The sequence below is a fragment of the Sus scrofa genome, chromosome 7 (genome assembly GCF_000003025.6).
Source record: "Sus scrofa isolate TJ Tabasco breed Duroc chromosome 7, Sscrofa11.1, whole genome shotgun sequence".
Lineage (NCBI taxonomy): Eukaryota > Metazoa > Chordata > Mammalia > Artiodactyla > Suidae > Sus > Sus scrofa.
Window position 1 is genome coordinate 28,767,296 of NC_010449.5, and position 16,036 is coordinate 28,783,331.

Sequence of the window (16,036 nt, forward strand, 5' to 3'; positions counted from 1 at the left end):
CCCCCAAGCACCACAGCCTTCAAATCCCACCAGCATTACATTGCACTTAAGGTGGGGGCTTATCTACTAAACTGATTATCTGAATGCCTGCTTGACCCCACTGTTAGGGCTTCTCTTCTTGGTGTGCCTCACAAAGTGTCTCTCCCTGCCGTTCTTGCCCATCGCCCAGCAGTCAAGGATAGACTGCTCTGACCTGTTATGTGACGCTCGGGATCCTGGTTATGGATAGAGATGGGTTGCCTTCTCTGTTCTGGTTAAGACCATCTCAGAAAAGTGAATCCTTGTGCTCTATTTGTGGGGATGTAGAATTATGCAACCACTATAGAAAACAATGTAAAGATACCTCAAAAAATAAAAAATGGGGGAGTTCCCTGTTGGCTCAATGGGTTAAGGATCCAGCATTGTCACTGCTGTGACTCTGGTGTGGGTTTGATCTCTGGCTTGGGAACTCCTGCATGCTGTCAGCACGGCCAAAAAAAAAAAAATTAAAAATAGAATTACCACGTGATCCAGAAATCCCATTTGTGGGTACATATCTGAAAGAAATGAAAACACTATCTTAAACGTATATCTACATTCCTGTGTTCATTTTAGCATTATTCACAATAGCCAAGACATGGAAACAACTTAAGAATCTATCAAATGGACAAAGAAAATGGGGTGTTTATTTATGTGGTGGAATATTATTCGGCCATGAAAAAGAAGGAAATTATGCCTTTTGTAATGACATGGATGGGCCTTGAGGGCATTATGCTAGTGAAATAAGAAAGAGAAAGAGAAATACTATATGTTCTCACTTATACACAGGATCTGTAAGAGCCAAACTCATGGAGAGTGGAAAGGTGGTGCCAGGGGTTGAGGGAAGGGGAGTGAAACAGAGGTTCTGGTCACAGGGCACAAGCTCCTAGAGTCAGATGAGCACATTCAGGGACAGTGTGGTGACTTTAATTTACAACATTGTATTTTTCATTTGAAGTTGTTTGTTTTTTTCTCTTTTTTGGCCACCCCTCAGCATATGGAGTTCCTGTGCCAGGGATCAGAGCTAAGCTGGACCTATGTCACAATTATGGCAACACAGGAGCCTTAACCCACTGTGCCAGGTGGGGAATCAAACCAGCCTCCCAGCACTCCATAGATGCCACTGATCCTATTGCACCACAGCAGGAACTCCTGTTGTTGTGTTTTGATTTGTTTTGTTTTGTTTTTATCTTTTGTCTTCTTAGGGCTTCACTCATGGCATATGGAGGTTCCCAGGCTAGGGGTCGAATCGGAGCTGTAGCCACTGACCTACACCACAGCTGCAGCAACTCGGGATCCGAGCTATGTCTGCAACCCATGCCACAGCTTACGGCAATGCTGGATCCCTAACTTCTGAGCAAGGCCAGGGATCGAACCTGCATCCTCATCGATGCTAGTCAGTTTCATTAACCACTGAGCCACGACACGAACTCCCCTGTTTGTTTTTTGGACCATGCACTCAAGACACAGCAGTGACACAAGAACAGCAGTGACCCAAGCACAGTGACAATGCAGAATACTTAACCCGCTGAGCTACCAGGGAATTCCTCATTAGTTTTCTTAATTTCTGACACATTTAGAACCACTATATGAGTGGATGCAAACTATTGCTCTTGGAATGGATTTACAATGAGATCCTGCTGTGTAGCATTGAGAACTATGTCTATACACTTATATCGCAACAGAAAAAAGAGAGGGAAAAAAATGTATATATGTAAGTGAAACTTGGTCCCCATGCTGTACAGAGGAAAAAAATAAAATTAAAATAAATAAATAAATAAATAACACCACACACACACACACACACACACACACAAACCTATGACAGAAGTGACACTGCAGAGAAGTGAGAATAAAGATTTTTTTTATAAATGGTAAAAAAAAAAAAAGAACCACTATATGAAGCTGAATTTAAAAGTATACATATATTCTATTATCCATAAAAATATCAACATAATCTCAAAACTTTACCGAAGGACCATAGAAGTTCTAGTTAAATAATAGTTATGTTTTGCAAAGGGAATTTTATTTACATTTGGTAGGCAAAACTTATTATTACAAAGTAGGGTTTTTTTTAAGATAATAGCATATTATCTTAGTGAGATTATCCTTTTGCAATAAAGCCGTGAACTTCCCTGAGCATTGTGTGTATGTCCTAATGGCACGGCTCTTTAGAAGACAAACGAGCCAGAGAAACACAGTCCAATTATAACGGTAGTGCCTCAGTGTGTGGGTAAGGAGCCATCAGCCTAGAAAACGATTTTCTCCCTAGATTTTATGCATTAATGAGAAACAGGAGTTCCTGTCTTGGCTCAGTTGTTAACGAATCCGACTAGGAACGATGAGGTTGCAGGTTCGATCCCTGGCCTCGCTCAGTGGGTTAAGGATCCGGCGTTGCCATGAGCTGTGGTGTAGGTTGCAGATGTGGCTCAGATCCTGCATTGCAGCTAGCTGTGGCGTAGGCCAGCAGCTACAGCTCCGATGAGACCCCCAGCCTGGGAACCTCCATATGCGGCAAGTGCGGCCCCAGAAAAGACAAAAAGACAGAAAAGAAAAGAAACAAGCAAATGCTTCTTATGTTTTCAGTGAGATTTACTTATATTTAAGTAAAAGTAGCAAATGTTAACACAAGCTGTTTCCCGAAGACTATTTATTTTGTACAACCACACTGTTATCAAGCAACTTTTACCGACTGTTCCTGGGACCACAGCACTGGACGTTCTAGCACATGCACCCTCCTCCAGTGTGAGCATGGCCTTGAGCACTGAAGATGCAGGGCCTGGGTTTGCAGAGCTGTCATGTGGGACCCCCTGAGGTCCAAGGAGAGACGTTGATAAAGAATGCTTTGTCTTTCATTCACTTACAAAATGGTATTTGTATGTGTGTGTGATTAGGAAACCCATATGATTTTGTTTTCACTTATTCTCTTCTGGCACAATGAAAACACATCAGTTAAAACTAAGCAGTGTAGCAGCATAACCAACCTGAAAACATTAGATTTTCTAACCTATGTACAAGGTTTCAGATGATATTGATGTTTTATATTACACACATGTATTCCATACTCTTTGGGGCAATAAAAAGAAGCAAGTGAACAAGGAAACATAAAAAAGACTTTTTAAAAAAGCTGATGCGTTATTTTAACAATCACAAAAACTTGGGCTTCTTTTTCAGGAGTGCAGTGAAATAGCTTCATATTAAAATAGAAAGTTCTTGTTGCTCTCATTTATTTTTCGGATTCCTGCTTTATACAATTTTATGTAACAGAACGATCCTGTAATTTTATTGCTAAAACACTATTACTTCGTTAGAACATGGTTATCAGCTTTTAGGCTGATTTTGCTACTCACGTTTTTGAACATTGATTATTTCATTGTTTACTTTCCCAAGCATGTACTTATACTAAAGAGCCAACAAAATGAAAATGGGGAGTCGTTGGTATTAAAAAATGTACAGGGATTGATTAGGACAATGACGAATCTTCTGGGTTAGAGTTTTTGTTGCTACGATAAGAGCTCTGATTATCCTGTTAAGATAGCTGTACAGGGAGGCATTTTGGGGAGGAAAAAATGCATATTTGCAAGAAACCATACTGCATGCTCTTGGGGCTGCTAGAAACCCTCCGGTTGGAAGCATCGCTGGTACTGAGGGTACAGTACACATGCAGGTTTTTGCAGGCCTGTGCTCTGTCAGGACAGCCCAGCGATGACACAGGTATTTCCCAGCCTGTCACTGTGCGTGTCTCTGTGCTCACTGCCTGGGAGGGTACAGTGTCTCCCACAAAGTCCAAGGTGAGATTGACAGCTGAAGGTGCCTTTGTGTCAGGGGCCTGTAATACCTATAAAAAGCAAATTTAAAAAAAAAAAGAGCAAACTTATAACTGAATTCTCATAGCATTTTAACAGTTATGTTATAATAACAATATGAGTTATTCATTTTTGTGTCAACTACAAATTTGTGCTTAAAAATACAAGTTGGTAATAAGAAATGTTACTACTGAGGTGACAAGAATTATTTTATGATCTATTCAGAGAAATTCCAGCATAGATAATAACTGAAATATTTAACACATATTTTTATCTCGAGTGGCTTTTATTTATTTATTTTTAAAATTAAAACCTTTTTTTCTTTTTCTTTTTTTCTTGACTGTACCCTGGGCATGTGGAAGTTCCCGGGCTAGGGACTGAACCTGCACCACAGCAGAGACCTGAGCTGCTGCAGTGACAACACCAGATCCTTAACCTGCTGAGCCACCAAGGAATCCATAAATATTTTAGTCACCATAAGGTTTATATATGGCAACCTATCTATACAAGATTATTTTAATTTGATAATGTCCTAAATTCAAACATAGTCTAATAACCCTGGACTTTTACTTCCTCCCCACCACATGGCATGTTTCTGACAGCATATTTACATATTTTGGTTTTGTGTACCCCTTAGCTACTTATTATGGATATAGATGATTTTCTCCTTTAACTTTCCTACCAGATTTATGGGTATTGAGTAAACTACATTTACTGTATGCTTGCCCTTACCAATGAGATTTTTTTTTCCTTTTGTAATATACATATATTTTTTTGGCCGTGCCCACAGTATGGAGAAGCTCCCAGGCCAGGGCTTGAACACGCACTACAGGAGTAACCCGTGCCACAGCATTGAAGACAACAGATCCTTAACCCTCTGAGCCCCTAGGAAACTGCTTCCTTTTGTAATTTTACAATTCTAGTTGTGGTCTTTCTTTTCCACTTAGAGAAATTCCTTTAACATTTCCTGTAAAAACAGTTTTTTTGTTTTTTTGGTTTTTTTTTGTCTTTTTGTTGTTGTTGTTGCTATTTCTTGGGCCGCTCCCGCAGCATATGGAGGTTCCCAGGCTAGGGGTTGAATCGGAGCTGTAGCCACAGGCCTACACCAGAGCCACAGCAATGTGGGATCCGAGCCGCATCTGCAACCTACACCACAGCTCACGGCAACGCCGGATTGTTAACCCACTGAGCAAGGACAGGGACCGAACCCACAACCTCATGGTTCCTAGTTGGATTCGTTAACCACTGCGCCACGATGGGAACTCCGATGTAAAAACAGTTTAATGGCGCTAAACACTTTTAGATTTTGCTTGTCTGGGAAATTCTTTTTTTTTTTCTTTCTTTCTTTCTTTTTTTTTCGTTTTAGGGCCACGCCCACGGCATTTGGAGGTTCCCAGGCTAGGGGTCTAATTGGAACTACAGCTGCCAGCCTACGCCACAGCCACACAGGATCCAAGCCGCGTCTGCAACCTATACCACAGCTTACAGTAACCCTGGATCCTTAACCCACTGAGAGAGGCCAGGGATCAAACCTGCAATCTCATGGTTCCTAGTTGGATTCGTTTTCACTGTGCCACGATGGGAACTCCAGGGAGATTCTTTATCTCTTCTCAATGCTCAATGATAGCCTTGCTGAGTGAAATTTTCTTGATTTAGGTTTCTCCTTTTCTTACTTCCCACTCTTCTGGCCTGCAACGTTTCTGCTGAAAAGTCAGCTGACAGTGTTAGGGCAGGTCCCTTCTGTACAACTAACTGTTCTTCCCTTGCTGCTTTTAAGATTTAATTTAATTAATTTAATATCTTTAATTTTTGCACTTCAGTTACGATGCATCCTGGTATAGACCTATTTGGGGTCATCTTCTTTGGGATTCTCTGTACTACCTGGACATGAATGTCCATTTCTTTTCCTGGGTTAGGGAAATTTCCAGTTATTGTCCCTTCAAATAAGTTCCCTGCCTCTTTCTCTCTCTCTTCTCCTTCTGGGACCCCAACAATAGGAATGTTAGTACTTTTGATGTAGTCTCAGAAGTATTTTGTCTGTCCTCTTTTTTTTTTCTTTTCTTGTCTTTTTGCCTTTTCTACGGCCACTCCCTTGGCATATGGAGGTTCCCAGACTAGGAATCTAATCAGACCTGTGGTGACCAGTTGGCCTATGCCAGAGCCACAGCAATGCCAGATCTGAACCCTCAATCTCATGGTTCCTAGTTGGATTCGTTAACCACTGAGCCACGACGGGAACTCCATGTCCTCATTTCTTTTTTTAAATTTTTTTTGGTCTTTTTGTCTTTTTAGGGCTGCACCTGCAGCATATAGAGGTTCCCAGGCTAGGGGTCTAATCAGAGCTATAGTGGCCGGCCTACACCAGGGCAACAACAACACCAGATCTGAGCCAAGTCTTCGACCAACACCACAGCTCATGGCAACACAGATGCTTAACCCACTGAGTGAGGCCAGGGATCGAACCCACAACCTCATGGTTCCTAGTCAGATTCGTTAACCACTGAGCCACAATGGGAACTCCATGTCCTCATTTTTTTTAATTATTTTTTTCCCTTCCTCTTGGGTGATTTCCCCCTCTCTGTCTTTAAGTTTGCTGATCTGTTCTTCTGTATCATCTAACCTACTCTCGACTTCCTTCCAGTGTGTTTTTCATTTCAATTATTGTATCTGCGGCTGTTTGGTTCTTCTTTATATTTTCAGATCCATTGTTGAACTTCTCACTGTGTTCATCCATTCTTCTCCCAAGGTCGCTCAGCATCTTTATGATGACCTTGGACCTTTTCTCAGGCAGATTGCTTATCTTTGTTAGGTGTACATGTAGGTAAGTTGGTTGCACTTCCTGATCTTGGAGAAGTGGCTTGTTGTAGGAGGGGCTCAGCAGCACACTCCCCTCTGGTCTTCAGAGCTATATGCTCTAGAGGTGCCCCCATGTGGGCTGAGGGGGGCTTTCTGTTGTGGTGAGGCTGAGAACTTGGGGGGCACTGGCACACAGGACTGGCCCCTGGTCCAGTTGGCTGCCAGGCCCTGTCTCCTGCAGAAGCTACCGGCTGCTGGTGGATGGGGCTGTGTCCTGATGCAGCTGGCTGCATGGCCTGGGGAGTCCAGGGGCTGGTGCTGGCCCACTACTGAGTGAAGCAGGGTCCTAGAGAGGTTGGCTGCAGGTCTAGTGAGTGAGTCCACTGGTGTGCAGTGCTGGGTCCTGGCATGCTGGCTGTGGGGCCTGGGCCTCCCAGTGCTGATTCTGGCCTGTTAATGGGTGATACCAGCCTACCACTTGGTTGGACCAGGTCCTTCCTCAGCCTGAAGGGTATCAGGACTGGTGGTGACCAGTTGGCAGACAGGTAAGCCTCTGCACTAACAGACTAAAGAGAAGACTCCAAAACAGGGGCTTGGGAGTTCCCCTGTGGCACAACAGGATTGGCTGCATGTCTGGAATGCTGGGACAAAGGTTCAGTCCCCAGCCTGGCACAGTGGTTAAAGATCTGACATTGCCATGGCTGTTGCTTAGGTTGCCACTCCAGCTCTGATCTGATTCCTGGCCCAGGAACTTCATGTGGCACAGGGTGCCCAAAAAGGAAACAAAACAAAACAAAACAGGTGCTTGCAAACACCGGTGTTCTCATGATAGGATGCGTCCTCTCAAATAGCTGTTACTCATGCCTTCCCACCCCCGGGGGGCTGGGGGAGTGGTCCCAGCTGCCTGCTGCCCCTCCAGGAGGGTGTCCAAGGTCAGCAAGCGAGTCTGACCCAGGCTCCTTGAAGATTATTGCCTGCGAGCTAGGACTTGGAGCATGTGAGATTCTGCCCGGGCCCTTTAAGAATGGAGTTTCAGAGTTCCTGTTGTAGCTCAGCAGGTTAAGAATCCAACCAGTATCTATGAGGACGTGGGTTCGATCCCTGGCCTCACTCAGTGGGTTAAAAATCCAGTGTTTCTGCAAGCTGCATTGGCGTTGCTGCCACTGTGGTGTAGGGTAGCAGCTGCAGCTCTGATTCAGCCCTTAGCCTGGGAACTTCCACATGCTGCAAGTGCAGTCTGAAAAAGAAAAAGAAAAAAAAAAAGTGGAGTCTCTGTTTCCTATACCTCATACTGCCCTCCCACCCCGCCAGCACTCCCAAATGCAAGCCCCTGCCTTCAACTCCAGATGTTCTGGGGGATGGTCTTCCTGGTGCAGGGCCCCAGGGCTGGGAAGCCTAGTATGGAGTCTTGGACCCCACACTCCTTGGTGTGAACCTCTGCAATTGTGATGTCCTGCTGTTTATGAGTCGTTCACCCAGGGGTGTGGGCTTGACTATGCTGTGGCTCCACCCTTCCTACCCAGCTTGCCGTGGTTCCTTCTTTATATTTTTAGTGGTAGAAGACCTTTCCTGCCTGTTTACATGCTATTCTCATTGATAGATGCTCTGTAAGCAGTTGCAATCTTGGTGGGCTGCTGGAAGGAGGTGAGCTCAGGGGCTTCCTACCCCATCGTCTTGGCGATCAGGAAATCATTTGGATCAAGATTTCTCAACTTCAGCAGAACTGACCTTGGGGTGGGTAGTTCTTGGTGTGGGAGCTGTCTTATACTTTGTAGGATGTCCCGCAGCCCTGGCTCCCGCCAGCTAGAGGCCAGCAGTATCACCTCGTATGATAACACAAAATGTCCCCAGACATTTTCAAATATCACCTGTTTCACGGGCAGGGCACAAAAATCTCTCCTGCCTGTTCAAGCACTGCTGTATTTGATCATCTTTAAGTTATACGCATATGGCATATGATGGTAGAGATTTAAAAAAATGGGGCAGCTTCAGAAATTTCAGAAGGCTGTTTGGCTGCTTAGTGGGATGTTACAGAGGTGGTATTCTAATATTCTGTAATTTTTACAAATAAAGTTTTCTTTAGCTCTTGTAAGAAAAAAAGCAAAAAATGGAGGAAGGCCAGAAAGATTGGCAACATCAAGTCCTAGGCAAAGAGTGAGCTGCATGCAGGTTGAGGGCCGGTCTGGGAGTGAGAGCAAATAGATGAAATGGAGGGGGATGGAATTAAGCTCTCTCTCGCTTTTTTCTTTTTTTTTTTTGCTTTTTTTAAGGGCCACACCTGCTGCATGTGGAAGTCCCCAGGCTAGTGGTCAAATTGGAGCTACAGCTACTGGCCTAAGCCACAGCCACAGTAACTTGGAATCTGAGCCATGTCTGTGACCTACACTATAGTTCATGGCAATGCCAGATCCTTAACCCACTGAGCAGGGCCAAGGATTGAATCTGAGTCCTCATGGATAAGAGTCGGATTCGTTACTGCTGAGCCATGACGGGGAACTCCTGGGCTCTTATTCTCACAAAAATGAGTCTTAGTTGGGAGGTGATGGTCCTTTCAAATCTGGGCCAGGGGCCACTATGTGCTCAGTCCTGAGTGGAAGGCACGGTCTAGCAGGGCCCTCGAATTCTGAGACATCTATGTGATTTTTGCAGCATCTATTGTCTTGCTTTTTTGCTTTTCTTTTTAAGTTTTGGAAATAAGTTTATTTGTACCTTTTATTTTTTTGTACCTTTTTTTTAAAGTGACATAGTGTTTGTCTTTCTCTGCCTGACTCACTTCACTTAGTATGAAAATCTCTAGGTCCATCCATCCATCTGCAAATGGCATGATTTTGCTCTTTGTTGTGGCTGAGTAATATTCCATTGTATATTTGTACCACTTCTTTTTTTTTGGCTGCGCCCATGGCATATGGAAGTTCCTGGGCTCAGGATCAAACCCATACCACAGCAGGGACCCAAGCTACTGCAGTGACAATGCTAGATCCTTAACCCACTTTGCCACCAGGGGACTCCTGTACCACATCTTCTTTATCCATTCATTTGTCAGTGGATATTTAGATTACTTCCATGTCTTGGCTATTGTGAATAGTGCTGCTATGAACACTGAGGTGCATAGATCTTTTCAAATGATGGTTTTCTCTTTTTAGATGATGCCCAGGAGTGGGATTGTGGGATCACATGGTAGCTTTATTTTTTTTTTTTTAAGGAATATCTTACCTTGCTTATAGTCACGGAAGGACAATTATTTTTCCAAAGGATACTTTTGGGGGCAGGGTGAAGTTTGTCTAAATAGGCAATCACTGTAGGCTCCTGTTCGTCAAATGAGCAAGAAAAGTAAAATATAGCAGTATTCCACCAGAGGGAGCTATATCTAATTCATCAAACAGGCCTGAATTCAGTTTTCTGTGACCCTGTCTTTCCCAGTGTATTTTCTCAGGCTTTTTGAAATAATCTGGGAGTACCCTGGTGGCCTAGGAGTTAAGGACTCAGCGCTGTCACTGCTGTGGCTTGGGTTTGATCCCTGGCCTGGGAAGTTCTGCATGCTGTGGGTGTGGCTGGAAGAGAAAGAAAAGAATTTACAGCATTTAGCTATACTTCAAGTGAAAGGTACCTGCCAATTAAAAAAAAATTTCCAATGCAGTGTTAATCTCTACTTATAACTCAAAATATATGCATTTCTATTCCGAGCATCTTGGCTCGGGAGACACCAGCACAGACTGGGTTCATTACAGAAGACTTCATGCTGTTTTCAGTGTCTGTCAATGCCATGGCCAGGTGATGTAATAGCACCACTACCAGGAAGACAAGCAACACATATAAACACTTTTTACTTTTTTTCAATACTCTGCTGTTATCAAAGATGAGTTTTGTGCCTACCCACAGCAGCCTGAGCTCTGAAAAAGGCTGAAGTTAGGATATCGAAATGCCTTGCTGAGCTCTGAAACACAATAAAGTGCTCCAGGAGACGGCCCTATGACCTGGAATCTGTTTCCACAGCATTTAGACAGCAGCTCAGCTCCCTGACACCAGGACAACTCAGTAGCCTCTCATCAAAATGAAAAGTTCTCAATACTCAATATCCTGTGATAAACCATGATGGAAAGAATATGAAAAAGAATGTGTAGGAGGTTCCCTTGGGGTGCAGGGGGTTAAGGATCTAGCATTGTCATTGCAGCAGCTTGGGTTGATGCTATGGCAAAAGTTCAATTCTTGGCCCGGGAACTTCCATGGGTAGAGGATGTGGCCCAAAAATAAATAAATAAAATAAAGAAATACACAGAAGTCCTGATCTTAAAAAAAAAAAAAGATATACATATAACTGAATCACTTTGCTGTAGAGTAGAAATTAACACAACATTGTAAATCAACTATACTTCAATAAAATAAATTTTAAAAAACTGACCAAAAAACCCCAAGAAGTTCTAAGGGCTCATTTATGCAGTTACCGCCTCACTGGGAAATTGTGAGATTCACAGCCTACCAACATTTTTAATCCCTTGGGGAGGAGTTCCCATTGTGGCACAGTGGAAACAAATCTGACTAGAAACCATGAGGTTGTGGGTTTGATCACCTGGTCTCGCTCAGTGGGTTAAGGATCTGGTGTTGCTGTGAGCTGTGGTGTAGGTCACAGACAAGGCTTGGATTTGGCGTTGCTGTGCCTGTGGCTTAGGTCGGCAGCTGCAGCTCCCACTCGACCCTTAGCCTGGGAACCTCCATATGCCACGGGTGCAGCCCTAAAAAGATTAAAAAAAAAAAAAATCCCTTGGGGAGAAAAAGGATATGGATAGCTTTATCCTTTATAAATCTTCAAGTCAGTCTAGCAGTGCAGATCAAAGCAAGGTTTTTTTGGTTAGTTTGTTTTGCTCTTTTTAGGGAAGACAGACTATTGCTGTCCCTCAACAGAGTAGCCTTAATTGTCCAGCAACCCAGTAAGGGACCCTCCAGGAGGATGGGGTGGGGGCCAGTTAGTGGGTGGGGGAACCACTGCATTACATGCAGGTCCACATGCACTTGAAACACGGTCAGAAGACAAGTGACATGGCCTCAAGGTGACTTGAGGCAGGGGAGGGGCAGGCAAAGTGGAAGTCAAAGACAGAAGTAAAGAAAACAGAGGGAACAAAATTCCCATTGTGGCTTAGCAGGTTAAGAACCTAACTAGTATCCATGAGGACTCGGCTTTGATCCCTGGCCTCGCTCAGTGGGTTAAGGATCTAGTGTTGCCGTGAGCTGTGGTGTAGGTCGCAGACACAGCTGGGATCCCATGTTGCTGTGGCTGTGGTGTAGGCTAGCAGCTGCAGTTCCGATTTGACCTCTAGCTTAGGAACTTCCATATGCTGAGGGTGTGGCCCTTATTTAAAAATAAAAAGAAAAGAAAAGAAAAGAAAGAAAGAAAGAAAGAAAGAAGGAAGGAAGGAAGGAAGGAAGGAAGGAAGGAAGGAAGGAAGGAAAGAAAGAAAGAAAGAAAGAAAGAAAGAAAGAAAGAAAGAAAGAAAGAAAGAAAGAAAATGGAAGGAAAACCTTGCCCTCATGTGTTTATCACATACCTCTATTATCAATTAAAATAATGAGTGTAACAATGCCTATTTGCCATATATTTTCCATTAAAATAATGGTGAGGAAGGACTCTGACTTCTAAAGTGAACACAGGAGTTTCCATCATGGCTCAGTGGTTAACGAATCCCACTAGGAACCATGAGGTTGTGGGTTCAATCCCTGGCCTTGCTCAGTGGGTTAAGGATCCAGCATTGCTATGAGCTGTGGTGTAGGTCGCAGACGCAGCTCGGATCCTGAGTTGCTGTGGCTCCGGCGTAGGCCAGCCGCTACAGCTCTGATTAGACCACTAGTCTGGGAACTTCCATATGCCATGGGTGTGGCCCTAGAAAAGGTAAAAAGACAAAAAAAAAAAAAAGAAAAAGAAAAAGAAAAAAAAGAAAATAGAGATAAAGTGAACACAGAATCCCCGACACCACCCTGCCTAGAGCAGGGCCTGACCACAGAGTGTATTTCCTTCAGAATGCACTGAAACACATAATTCTTCCTTTAATTATAATACAAATATATTGTTAGGAATCCTCATCAAACAAAAACCGTAATAACTGACTTAAAGATTTGTTTGTCTGTTTTTGGCTGTGCCTGCAGCTTTTGGAAATTCCCAGCACAGGGATCAAAGTTGGACCACAGCAGCAACCTGAACCACAGCAGTGACGACGACAGATCCTTAACCTGATGAGCTACCAGGGAACTCTCTAAGGACTTAAAGATACAGAGAAGCAGGGTGAGGTGGCAGAGGGGGCCCTTCAACAGTCCCAGCCAGTCGTCTGTTCTTTGCTTAGTGATGGAAGTGCAGCCCATGATCTCAGCAATTTCCCCAGTGTCTGTAGCCCCTGTTGCGGGAAAACGTCCTAAACTGCCCTGTGTCCCTTCTGTGGCTCCTTCTCACTCCACCCACAAGGTCACATGTGTTCTGTGGAGAAAAGGAAAAATTCCTCCATCAAACACATTTGGAAAACATTACAGACTCTATCCACTTCTTAGGGATTGCTGATGCACTGGGGGGTATTTAAAGGGTATCAAGGGAGTTCCTGCTGTGGCTCAGCAGGTAAGGAACCCAATGTTGTCCCTGTGAGGATGCAGGTTTGATCCCTGGCCTTGATGAGTGGGTTGAGGATCTGGCGTTGCCTAAGCTGTGGTACAGTTTGCAGACGTGGTTCAGATCCGGTGTTGTTGTGGCTGTGGTATAGGCTGGCAGCTACAGCTCCAATTCAGCCCCTAGCCTGGGAATCTCCATATGCCGTGGGTGTGGCCATTAAATAAAATAATACTCATGTTAATAATAAAGAATATCAAAATATTTGAGAGGCTCTGGGAGAGAAAGCAGCGTCTGCATAACTGACTCAGCATTTCCCAAATTCAAACCCCCTTCCCTGTCCTCACTGTCACCCCCAGGACCACTGACTACAGCATCTCACAGGTCTCTCTAGGAGAGTGTTTGGAAAAAGCTATTTCATCTCCTTGCCATACTGAAAGGATTGTGAAGATTTATGAGACTTACCAAAAGGATCTACTTAATATCCTGAGAGTTCAGAATTTTGCTTAGATTTGGTTTCTTGGTACAGTTATTTAGCTTTTGCCCTATCATTCTCCTGATTGAAACATCATCTGTGTTGGGAAATAACTGCTTTGTGACTCCTGTAAAAAAAAAAAAAAAAAAACAAAATATAGAAAAACACTTTGTCAGAAGGAAGCCGACTCACAGATACAGAGAACAAACCTGTGGGGAGAGGGAAGGGGAGGGGAATAAGGGGTCACAGATTCCGAGTTTAAAACTCATAGGTGTAAAATTAGCTACAGGGGGGTTCCCATAGTGGCTCAGCAGAAACAAGTCTGACTAGCATCCATGAAAATGCGGGTTTGATCCCTGGCCTTGCTCAGCAGGTTGAGGATCTGGCGTTGCCCTCAGCTGTGGTGTAGGTCACAAATGCGGCTCGGATCTGGCGTTGCTGACGCTCTGGCGTAGCCTGGCGCCTTCAGCTCCAGTTCAACCCCTAGCCTGAGAACCTCCATGTGCTGCAGGTGCAGACCTAAAAAAAAAAAGCTACAAGGATACATTGTACAACAAGGGGAATATAGCTAGTGCTTTATAATAACTGTCAAAGGAGTACAAACGCTAAAAATTGTGGATCACTAAGTGGTATACCTGTAATTTATATAACATTACACATCAACTATACTTCAGTACAAATTAATTCATTAATTTTACACACATCACTTTATCAGGCCTTTATATCTTAAAGTATGAATTGAGATAAAACACCAAGCAATTCACATTACAATTTTGTCTTCATTTTGAAAAAGCAACCAAACACCCATGAGACATTTAAATAGATGAATCCATAGGCAGGTTTTTCAAAGCAAAGTGAGAGATAACAAAGGTTTGCATCATAAACTGACACATACATATGTGTCTTCCAATGGGAGTACTCAACTTTAACCTTGCTTCTTGCTGAGAATGCCAAGTGCCCTTGATCCAAAATGCTAGGAAGTTATTTTTATCCATTCCTAACATCAGTTGAAACATGCAGATTCTGATGGACTCTTTTCCAACTAAGAAATGATGTACCACGGGCGTTCCCATTGTGGCACAGCGGAAATGAATCCAACTAGTACCCATGAGGATTTGGGTTTGATCCCTGGCCTCGCTCAGTGGGTCCAGGATCTGGGGTTGCTGTGAGCTATGCTGTAGGTCACAGATGAGGCTTGGATCCTGAGTTGCTGTGGCTGTGGTGTGGGCCGGCAGCTATGGCTCTGATTCGACCCCTAGCCTGAGAACTTCCATATGCCAAGGGTGGGGCCCTAAAAAGCAAAAAAAAAAAAAAAAAAAAAAAAAAATGTGCCATTAAAGTGTAGAGAACCAGGATTCACTGAGTCTTTAAATTTGTTGGGTATTTGCAAAAAACAAACAAAAAAACACTTAATAATCTATACTATTATATTCAAGGAGATTAACTTAAAAACCATAAGTAAGATGGTTAAATTAACCTCTGTTTTTCTGAACAAAAGATAAGGGATGTGTGTGTGTGTGTATATATATATATAACCAAGATAAGAAAGAGAAAATAAGATATAAACTGTTACTAGAATTTTTTTGAAAGAATTCTGAAAATTTACTTTTCTAAAGCTATGAATTTTATGACTCCAATCTTTTCACAGATATAGAATTTATTTTTATTTCAATAACCACTTTTAGTGTAAAGTTTTTCCACAAAATTCCCTATATATAATAAGAGGTTTAGGAGTTCCCTTCATGGCTCAGAGGTTAACAAACTCGAGTAGGATCCATGAGGATGCAGGTTCGATCCCTAGCCTCACTCAGTGCATTAAGGATCCGGCATTGCTGTGAGCTGTGGTATAGGTCACAGATGCGGCTTGGACTTCCATACGCTGCGGGTGCACCCCTAAAAAGCAAAAAAAAAAAAAAAAAAGAGGTTTAGGCTATACTGAGATTTCTTTCTCATAAAATAATTGATTTTTAGGAAAAAAATGATGATGAAATAACAACCTAACTTTGGTTTTTTGTTGTTTTGTTTTATAAATTGTATTGGAGTACAGCTGACTTACCAAGTTGTGTTAGTTTCAGGTGTACAGGGAAGTAAATCAGTTATACATATACACACATCCATTCCTTTTCAGATTCTTTTCCCAACTAGTTATTACCCAGTGTTGAGCAGATTTCCCTGAGCTGTAAGCAGGTCCTTGTTACCCATCCATTTTATATCCAGTAGTGTGTATATGGCAATTCCCAACTCCCTGATTTATCTTCCTCCCACCACATTTTCCCTTTGTAACCATAAATTTGGTTTCCAAAATCTTTAACAACTTAACTTTGAATGGTAAAATTATGTTAAATGCATGTGATAATG

The 16,036-nt window shown here is 43.1% G+C and overlaps 1 protein-coding gene across 3 annotated transcripts in view; it reads right to left on the bottom strand.

The window, feature by feature from the left end:
* BEND6 (BEN domain containing 6) overlaps nucleotides 2,593-16,036 on the bottom strand; it is a 42,036-nt gene continuing 28,592 nt past the window's right edge. For 2 of the 3 annotated variants that reach the window (XM_001925201.6, XM_005665866.3), the window contains exons 6-7: nucleotides 13,669-13,805; nucleotides 2,593-3,856 (exon numbers count right to left, since the gene is read on the bottom strand). In XM_001925201.6, the coding sequence (XP_001925236.1) occupies nucleotides 13,678-13,805 (128 nt within the window). In that variant the 3' untranslated portion in view covers nucleotides 2,593-3,856; nucleotides 13,669-13,677. Of the gene's footprint in view, nucleotides 3,857-12,655; nucleotides 13,081-13,668; nucleotides 13,806-16,036 lie in introns of those variants that run through there. The other variant, XM_013977762.2, reaches the window with a different exon arrangement.